The 10,083-nt window shown below is 48.8% G+C and overlaps 1 protein-coding gene across 1 annotated transcript; it reads right to left on the reverse strand.

Moving 5' to 3' along the window:
* Positions 1-392: 392 nt before the first annotated feature.
* Positions 393-4,908, reverse strand: LOC146763599 (serine/threonine-protein kinase PAK 3-like). Its single transcript, XM_085567075.1, has 4 exons — positions 4,768-4,908; positions 4,147-4,343; positions 2,680-2,817; positions 393-1,334 (listed from the first exon to the last, which is right to left on the reverse strand). The coding sequence occupies exons 2-4, from the start codon at positions 4,267-4,269 to the stop codon at positions 1,248-1,250; spliced, it is 348 nt and encodes a 115-aa protein (XP_085423201.1). The 5' UTR covers positions 4,270-4,343; positions 4,768-4,908; the 3' UTR covers positions 393-1,247.
* Positions 4,909-10,083: the final 5,175 nt, after the last annotated feature.

A 10,083-nucleotide genomic window follows, 5' to 3' on the forward strand; every position in this document is an offset into this window, starting at 1 on the left:
CCGTGCCCGAAGGACGCTGCCCTGTGCTCCAGCCTGCCGAGCAGCCCGGCTCCCTGCCCCGGTGCCCAGGGTGCTGCACACACTGCTGACCTTTGCCAGGAGTCGCAGGGCAGCGGCACAAGAGTGGGAATGCTGAGCCAGGCCAGCGGGCCTCGGCTGCCCTTGGCCTTTCTCTCCTCGGGCAGACTCCAGAGGGCCAATGCCTCCGGGCTGGGCTGTGCCCAGCAGGGCTCCGCTTGCCCTCGGGAGCAGCCGGCTGCGCTTGGGCTCTGAGAGCAGAGGATGCGCCCGCTGCCAGCAAGAGGCACGCAGGGCCGGGCTGTGCCTCCTGCAGCTACCAGGGCCTCCTTGCAGCCTGGCCCTGCCGAGGCTCAGGCTGCTCCGGGCTCTGCCAGGGCTCTGCTGCGGCTCCACGCCGGGCAGGGCCGGGCCCGCTCTCAGCTCACACTCGCTGACAGCTCTGCACCGCAGGAGACCTTTCAGAGCACCTCTCTGATCTTTCTGCTTTCTCCGCTGAGCGAGGCTCTCCTCCAGCCAAAGACATTGCCCTTCACGATACAAATCCAAGTGGCAGGCACCCAAATGCTCTGGAGTCACAGCTGAAGGCCTGCATCTGCACAGGATGTTTTGGCTGCACCACTTGCCCTTTGCTTTTTCCTGCAAATGCCATTGCCCTTTCTGCCTCAACTAGAAATACTACAGCTGGCCAAAAGCTGCCTAGTTGGCCACATTCCCAAGACAGTGTGGTCTGGAAAGGATGAATGAAGAAGAGCCTTCCCCTACTTAAAAACCATACAAAAGAAGCCATAAGTGTGACTTAACACCCATAAAAACCAGCTGGTAATTCAGAAGGAAATGTTGAGTTTTCTGAAGGGGTCAGAAAGTGGGCAGTCTTCCAAGTGAGTTTATTTTTCAGAAATTTTATTTAATGAAAATCCTTGTTTACAATCTTATTCCAGAAAACTCTTCAACAATCCTACTCTACCAATCCTACGCCACAATCCTACTCCACAATCCTTTTCTACAAAACTCTTCAACAATCCTACTCCACAATGCTCCTCTACAATCCTATTCCACAGAACTCTTCAACAATCTTACTCTACAATCCTATTCCACAAAACTCTCCAAAAATCCTACTCTACAATCCTCCTCTAAAATCCTATTCTCTAAAACCTTATCAACAATCCTCCTCCTACAATCCTCCAGTCCTCAAAATTCCTTGTGGTGATGACATCTCTACTTGGTTGTTACATTCTTCTCTGCTGCATCCTCTTCAGGACGGTGATAAGTGGTGCCAGGATGGATACTGGCTTGGCTGATGTTACAAATGGATGCTGTCCAAAGGGAAAAAAAAACAACAAAGAACAGTGAACCATGACCTTCCAAGCTCAGTGCCTCACATACTCCATCAGGATTCCTCTAGGTCCTAGAAAGACCCAGAAAGGAAAACAATGGGACCATCTGCTCCTCAATTGTCATGTGCAGGACCTTGCCATCACAGGCAAACCCGGCCCAGAATCCCACTCATCCATTTATTCTGGTTTCTCCATCTTGCTGGGGTTTTTGCCCTGCCAGTGCTCTAGAAATGGTGCTTTCTCTCTCTGGAGTTTCTTCCTTTCAAGAAGCTCCAATGACTCCCATAGGTCCCTGTCTTGTGCTAATTTCCACAGGCACACAGAGCAGTGTCTGCCTTTGCATGCCCTGCCCCTCCTGTGCTGCATGGCACCTTCCTTCCCAGCAGGGCCAGCCGAGCGGTGCTGGGTCCTGCAGTTCCCTCTCTGCCACACAACCTGGCAGTCAGTCTGGGCCAGTTCCCCTCTGCCTGAGCGTGCCAGGCAGCAGATGGGGCTGGGACAAGTCCCTCTCAGCTCTCCCTGTTTGTGTGCCAGAAACCTCTAAGGGTGGGGTGGGGGGCACAAACCAGGGACCCTCAGAGGCTCACAGTGAGTCCCTCACAGCCCCTCCTGCCCACAGCCAAATCTCTCCAGAGTGCTCTGCCAGGACTGGCAGCCGTGGCTTCCTCCACCACCATTTCATGTCTCTCTACAATGCTCTACATCAATTCTTTTGCTGTTAGGTAAAACAGAATACACCACCAAATTAAAAAACAGGGCAACAGAAAGAATAAGAAAATAGAACACCTGTCCTATCTTCTGCAGAGAGAGGTGGAAGTATTCAGTTTTGTGAAGAACGGGACTCAGGGAGACTTTATTGCCACTTTGCAAGACTTCAGAGTGGCTTTGAAGAAAGTGGGGGACACCGTTTTTAACAGGGCCAGTTACAATAGAATGTGGGCAAATAGTTTCAAACACAAAGGGGATCTAATCAGAGTAGGTCTAAGGAAGACCTTGTTTACTCAGAGCAGGGTGCCACCCTGGCACAGGCTGTCCCAAGAGCTTGTAGGTGCCACATCCCTGGAACCATTCCAGGTCAGGTGGGACAGGGCTCTGAGCAACCTGATCCCTCTAAAGATGTCCCTGCTCATTGCAGGACACTTGGACCAAAGGACATTACAGAGCCCTGCCAGCCCAGCCCAGTCTAGCACTCCTCAGCATTTTCATTTGAAGAGCACCAAGAGTGGAGGTGAGGAGGAAGGGGGCTCATCTGAGGCCTCGGACCTTGGTGGAGGAGGAGCCCATCCCTCGCACACTGTTTCACCTCAGCCCCTTGGCATTTTACCTGCAGCAGCTCGTTGGCAGACCAGCGCCGCTCCTCGTCTCTCTGCAGGCAGCAGCTCAGGAAGTCACGCAGCCAAGCCGAGAGGAGCTTGGGCTGCCGCAGCTGTGGCGTCCCTGCTGTGGCTATCAGGAATTTAGTCTGGAGAAACAGGAAACACAAGGCTCCACCTGCTTCTTTCCCATCTCTAACTGCCCTCCCAGAACCCATTGTTTAACCTCTCTTCTTCAGTGGCAGTTTCTGCCCTGGCAGAGACCCAGAGATGACTTTACCAACAAAAAACCAAACTCTGATGCAGCCACAGCTTTGCCATCATCCCGCAGATCTTGCCTTGGCAGCCAATTTCATTGATTGACCTAGTTAGTTGGGAACTACATCAGCAAAAGCACATTTGCTTCTCTGAAGATTCACACCAACTTGGAAGCATTTTGGAAGGGGGACTTTGCTATGTTAACTCTTTCCAAGGATTAGGACATGAAAGGCATCTCTGCAGTGCTTGTGGGTCCCTTCAGCCCAGTTGCCATACAACAAGACTCATCAAGTTTTTTGCCCTGTTCTTGAAAACAATGGTAATTGGAAGAAGAGAAAGGAAATCCATCAGTTAACCCCCAGCTAAGGAAACAAACATTTATAATCTCATATTCAACACAGACACATTAAGGTGCATGCACTAATGTATGGGGATGAAAATGCCTGCTTGGGCACACAGGAGCCACTGCAGCTCTGTCTCTCAGCAGCCTGAAAATTTCAGCTTCCTTACGCAGCAACAGAAAAGCTTTTCCTGCTCCGAAGATGGAGAGGTGCCATCCCTGTGGACACCCTCTGCTCATTTAGCTACACAAGTCAATGCATGAATGGAAGGCCCATCCCAGAAAATGCCAGGAAACAAACAGGAGGTTTTGGCAGGCTCTCCCTCTCACAAGGCCCTGGCTTGGTGATGTGGAGAAGGTGGCTTGGGCTATGAGAGAAACACAGTCACTAAGTGTTTCAGCAACACTGCACAAGAAGTAGAAGACACTCTGTGGCCCTTGCAGCCTCATGTTCAGGTTCCAGGCATGTTTCTCAGTGTGCAGAAACTGCACAGGGGATGCAGTTCCTCACTAAAACCACTCTTTTAGAAACTCTGTTAGGTTTGGCTTTCTTTCCTTCATTTCTGGAAGTATAGCACCAATTCTAAGATGCTTGTTTCCTGTTATTGTGGCCATCTACACAGACCAAAGAACTGGAACCACTTACAACCCAAAGGAAAATGTTGCCTGAGCATGGGGTTTGTTTGCATGTGGTATAGCTTGAGTTCCACACTGATGCAACCAAAACTACAGCAGATGCTGATGTGTTGCAGGGACATTTTAAGGAGTGGACCTTGGTGGCAGTAGTTCCAGCAGATGGCAATGGGATTTTGTCCAATGGCATGCAGAACACAGGGCAGGTGAGAAAGACAAGTGGGATCAGTGAGTATTTGCTCCTTACCGTGGCAGGACTTCGGCTCCAGTAGGGAACTTTCCGTTCTATCATTTCGATTCCCACAATTCCAAAAGACCATATGTCCACTTTGGGGCCATATGGTTGACGCATCACCACTTCAGGCGCCATCCACCAAGGAGTCCCGGCCACCGAGGACGGTCTATTCTTCCCAGGGCTGAGTTCAACAGAGATGCCAAAATCAGCTAAGGGGAAAGCAAAATACTGCTTTTATTTGAATTCTGTGCAATTAGGAAACCAAACAAAAGAATTGCCCAGTAGAACTTTGAGAATGTGCTGTTGAATCTCCTGGACAACTGTCCCTGCTCTGTCTCCTCAGGATTTTAGCCAAATCCCCACATTTTGTATACTGCCTTCAGCAGTGGCTTTTGTTCTATGGAAGCTTTAGACTTGTTGCTCCCTCCCTCTGCAATGGACACACACAGAGCAACACCCCTTTTGACTGCTTGTTCCTTGTCATACCTCTGTGCACCTTGCAACCATGTCATCAGCTCAGAGCGGGGGGTCCCCGCACTGCCACCAGCACCATTCCTGGGGAGCTGGCAGCCACTCAAAGCAGTCCCTCACCCCACATCCCTGAAAGCTGCACCTGACCAGGAATATACTGACCCAGCTTGACAGAGCCGTCGGTTCTGAGAAGGATGTTGTCGCTCTTCACGTCTCTGTGGATCACTTGGTTTGAGTGAAGAAAAGCCAATCCTTGCAAGCACTGAGAGAGTAAACAGAACCAGGAGGGACAAACCCAGTGATTTCATCACACCAGAAAAGAAACAGAGACTCTAAAAGGTTCCCATTCCCCAGAGGAATGGCGAGTAATGGCAGAACACAGTGCCACTGAGAGGAAGAGCTGCTGCTCCAACACTTGCAGAGCAGGACCTTTCTAAGGAAAGGCATGTCACCTTTTGAAAGAGCAACAGCACCTGCTGTTGTAAACTGTCCCCCTGCAAACCAGCCAGGATGACTGCTGCTGCAGTGGATGTGCTCAGAAGCAAAGAGCATTTTAGCTGCACTAGTACCCTTTTTAGCTGAGGACTGAAAGTAAATAGTCTCTCTTTTTACCTTTGCTGTTCATTTCAAATCCTGCTACCAGCACCTTGCTTCTACAAGTGAGGAATGCAGTGAAGACAGGCAAAAATTTAGGGAGGCAAGATGGAGAACAGCAGATACAAGAGGCAGAGTGAGAATACAACAGCAGGAGATAAGAGTACAAGAACTGAGTAGAGTGAGTGCAGGGGCACTCCAGGCATTTCACTGGAGATGCTTTTACGTGCCCATAGCATACCAGCAACGCAGAAGCAAAGTTTGGCACGTGAAACCTCTCCTGTTCTGAGCCCCTATTTCTCAGATAATCCTGCCCAAACCCTTGGAAGCACAGGTGGGCTTGCTGACCTCCCGACTGATGACTGCTATCTCGATTTCAGTCAGGAAGGTCTTCCTGATGACATCGCTCAGAGCGCCTCCATCCATGTACTCCATGACCAGCCAGAGTTCCTCACCCAGAAGGTGGCTGAAGGAAAGAAACAAGGGCGTGAAGATAAACATGCATGGCTAGGTTGATTTTTTGCTTCCGGGCTTCTTGTTTCCAAGGCCCTTTGTGACAAGGACAGAATAAAAGGAATAGACATTCTCTCTTGGCTGTGCTTTGTTTGCAATCTGTGCAGTCTCAGGGAGAAAGGCACAGCTGTGAAAAAGGAGATGTCTTAGATGGCCAGCAAGTGAAAAGTGTGGTTTAGTAAGAGCCCAGATCAAAAGCCTGTCACGCGTGGTGTTTCTGGAAATAAGCACCTAGTCTTCCTGGCATGCATAGCAAAGAAAAAGAGGGGCAACAATCCAAGGGAAATCCACTTTAGGATGGTTCATCATTCAGCATTGAAGAAACTTTAAAAAATCAATCCCAAAAGAATGTGGAGGCAGTGAACTTAGAAAGTATTAACTTCGTACTCTACAGATGATCCAGGTTTTGAATAATTTTGGAATAATTTTCAAACTACGTGTGCCAGGGAAGACTCATGCAGACAAGATGCACTCTCTTCTCATCCATTGCAGATGAGTAGAGAAATATTAATACATTATAATTAACAGCTCTACTTTCTAGAAGTGACCAAAGTGGATTTTTAACCTCTCATGTTTGCAGTATGTACATGCATATTCACAGGATAAGACCATGACCACTCACCTGTCTAAATAATTCACAACACTGGGACTCCTATGGTTCTTCATGATTGTGATTTCATTAACAGTTAGTTGCTTCCTCTGCTGTCCCTTAAGGCTTATTTTCTTTATGGCCACCTAAAATGACACTGAAAATCAGTAACTTGAGAAGCTGGTGGCACAAGGCCACAAGGCACATGGAGCAAGTGATTTTGCAATGACACAGTTGAGCTGTGCCAAACTGCCTTGTGATTAGGCATTGCAGTAATTAGGAAATGACATTGCAATAGCCCATTTCTCCACTCCCTTGGGGGCTAGTTACAGGACATGTGGCCACTGAGGTTTTGCTGTGAACACTTGGTGACACTGGTGTCTCAACTATCACCCACAAACCTCTGAGCCCACTCCCTGCTGCTTTGTATGGGATTCAGAAGAAGTAATCCATGCCTTAATACTCTGTGGCTACATCTTGGGCTATGGGCAGGGCTTCGAGTTTCTAGGGACGCCTCTTAGATCTCTCCCTATGTGCAGTTCCCAAGTGCAGCACTGCAGGTGGCTAAAGAACTACCAGTAACTTTCAGATGTATTTGCTGGCAACCAGAAGTGAGAATTCAGGACTCTGAAGCTGTAGCCCCAAAGAGCAGTGAGATGCTCTAAGGCACCACCTTTGTTTTAGCAATTGAGAGCGAGTGAGCACATCCTTCTCTGAAATGAACTGCTGCCCTGCGTGACTTCCTTCTGGCAGCTGAAAAGGACAAAGACTGTCCCCAATGTATTTTGCAGGCTGGTGCCAGTCTGTGTTTCTTGTGCCTCTTCAGCACAGCTCGACCCAAAGCTCCAGCCACAGCTGCTCGCACCAGAGGGGAAAGGCCTTGAGTGCAGCAGAGTCTGTGGGGGATGTTGACATTTACCTCTCCTCCTGTGGCTTGGTTGAGTGCTCTAACCACAGATCCAAAATGCCTAGAAACAAAACAGAAGCAGAGAAAGGAGAAGCTGTTTATTTCTTAGAGTGAAAGCTGGCCCACACAGGAGATCTCTGCTGTAAATGCCTAAAACCTGCAGGATGCAGGAGGGCTCTGCCAGAAGGCAGATGATGCATTTTCCTCTCAAGTGCATGGGCAGTGCCTGGGCTGGTTGCAGAAGCGCTGGGGTTTACTGACTCAGCTCCTAAAGGGAATTTATTCTTTCATCTTAGGTTTGAGTTTCTAAACTCTGTGGTTCCTATTCTGAGCATGGAGCATTTCCTTCCAAGAACCGTGGATTGAATGAAATTCTCCTGGGAACTGTTATCTCATAGCTTTGAGAGGGGCTAGGTTGCCCTTTCAGGCAAGCAAGATTCTTCTTTATTCATTAGTGTGGCAGTGTGGTTTTGAGACATACAAAAATACTGAAGAAATTAACACAGAGCTGTCCCACACTTGAGAGACAAGGAGATCTTCCAGGTCCTGCTCCTTGATGTAGGCAGACTTTGGCAGCATGGAGATGTCTCTGACAATGCCTTCTGAGCACCCTCACAAGTTCTGAGCAGCACTGAAGAGATAGGACAATCTATCTCCAGTGTCTGAACATGTTTGCAGCTGACCTGACTTCACACTGGATAGATATTCCAGTGGAACACCTGATATACCAGTGATATAGCAGAAGAACCCCTGGCCCATGGTTGTGTAGAAGTAAGTGTGGCTGGACTCACCCCTTGCCAATATATTCCATTTCAGTGTATTTCATCTTGGGATTTTCCACGTTCACCATTTTCCCTGAGGGAAACAAAATGCAAGATGCTCACTTTAAAGCAGAGATCCCAGCTTCCAGGAGATACAAAAGGCAGCCCCAGTGTCTGGAGGCAGTCAGCTAGTTGCAACAACAGCAACAACATCAACAGGACAGGCAGCCCTGCAGTGCAGATGGCTGGCACAGAGACTGATTGTGTAGAGCCCTTGGAAGAGTTCTCTTGACAGGAAACAAAGCACAGGGAGATGCATTCCCAGGAGAGGAGCACATCTTCTCCAGCTTTCAGCCAAAACATTGCCCAAACAATGCCTTTCCAATTGTAATCCAGAGCAGCTCATGCTATAACCAATGTCGACAGTGCTTTCAGCATCGGGACCCTCACCCTTCATGAGCAGGCTGAGCTCACAGACACCCATCTTGCGGCTAAGGAAGGCTCCAGCCCTGTCCCACCAGCCCTCAGGGACAGGGCAGTGACCACAACAAGGCTGGCAAAGCCCAAGCATGAGTACTGACAAGCAATGGGAAGAAGCCACAGGCAGCCTGGGCCCCGTACAAACTGTTGCCCCCATTCATGCCACAACAGGATGGGCTTTGAGATCAGACACACCGAGGTGCAGATCAATGCCATTTTTGTCCCAACAGATGATGGTAGACACAGAATCCACTGGGCTCTCCACTGGGCTCTGTTCTCAGCCCCACCAGGTCTTATCTGAGAGTTCAGCACTGGCAGCTGTTATGGGCAAGAAGCAGATTCATTGGGCTGTGCTGCAGAATCCCAGAGGACTTGATGTGTTTTCCTAGAGACGGATCTGAGCAGGGATCGGGCCAATGGGTAGGATTCTAAGAGTCATGGGAAAGAGTGGGGAAGGTACGAAAAAGTGCCATGGATCTGAGGAATATACCATGGATGGGCTGGAGGCTGTCTCCTGAGAAATGCCTGCAGTACAGATTTATCTGATCAAGCCACTTCGATGTGTCTCTCTTGGACACATCTTTAGAGGCATAAAACTAGGATATGAAATACAGATTGTTATAAAAGTATCTGTTTTTTTCTTTGGGGGCACACGGGAAACACCTCCTGCTCTCTATTTCTCCTGTAACCTGATATTCTTTCACAGTAGTTTTTATTGACAAAAATATAGCATTCTCACGAAAAGAAACTGTATATGTAGTAGTGGCAACATAAAAATGTCATAAAAATGACATCAATAAGACATGTGGGGCAGAAGGGCTCCTTCAGGATGGAGATAAACCAACTCCACCAAAAAAAAACCCCTACAAAGAAACAAACAAAACCAAAAAACCCAGCAAAAAGAAAACCAAAAAAACAACCCCATAAAAAATAAACAGGGAAAAAGCAAAAAACCCCAAACTACCAGCCCCCTAAAAAAAAATCCCCAACCAAAAAGACAAAAGTCCAAAACCATAAAATTTCTGTGAAGATTTTTTGCTCTGATGACTGGTTGGAAGTCAGGAGTCTAAGGGGAAATTAGGAAGCTAAAAATTCTCTTTGGTTTGGCCACTAGCATGCAGGACTTGCCTAGCCTTCTGCTGATGCAAGAAAAATCCCTGCTTCAGCCTTTAGCCGAGAGGGAAGCTCAGGCAAACCCAGGCCAGTCCCAGCTACCTTCAGAGGCAGCAGGAGCACCCAGAGCTCTCTCTCGCTGCCTCAGAGCACAGCACTTCCTCTGGGGAGTCCTAAATGGCCCTGTGACACCAAACTCAGGAGGAACATTTGGTACAGCTCTGCTGACACCTGCACACAATCCACTGACCCTCAGACAAGAAATACACCAGACGTACGGAGCATACGCAGGTACTGCTCCTCAGTCTCCTGGTTCTCAGAAGCCACGTGGAGGGAGATGAAGGAGCTGAGAAGAAGGAGATCACCAAAGGCTGAGATTGAGTTCACAGGTTCCACATCATAGGTTCCTTTAAGTAATGCTGCTGCAGAGCGAGGATTGGGACCAGAGCCCGTGCAGACGTGCTGAAACTGCAGCACTTTTCGAGGAGGGGGAAGTTCCAGTGGTCCGGGACAAATTTGGT

This window comes from Lonchura striata, chromosome Z (genome assembly GCF_050655825.1).
Source record: "Lonchura striata isolate lonStrDom1 chromosome Z, ASM5065582v1, whole genome shotgun sequence".
NCBI lineage: Eukaryota > Metazoa > Chordata > Aves > Passeriformes > Estrildidae > Lonchura > Lonchura striata.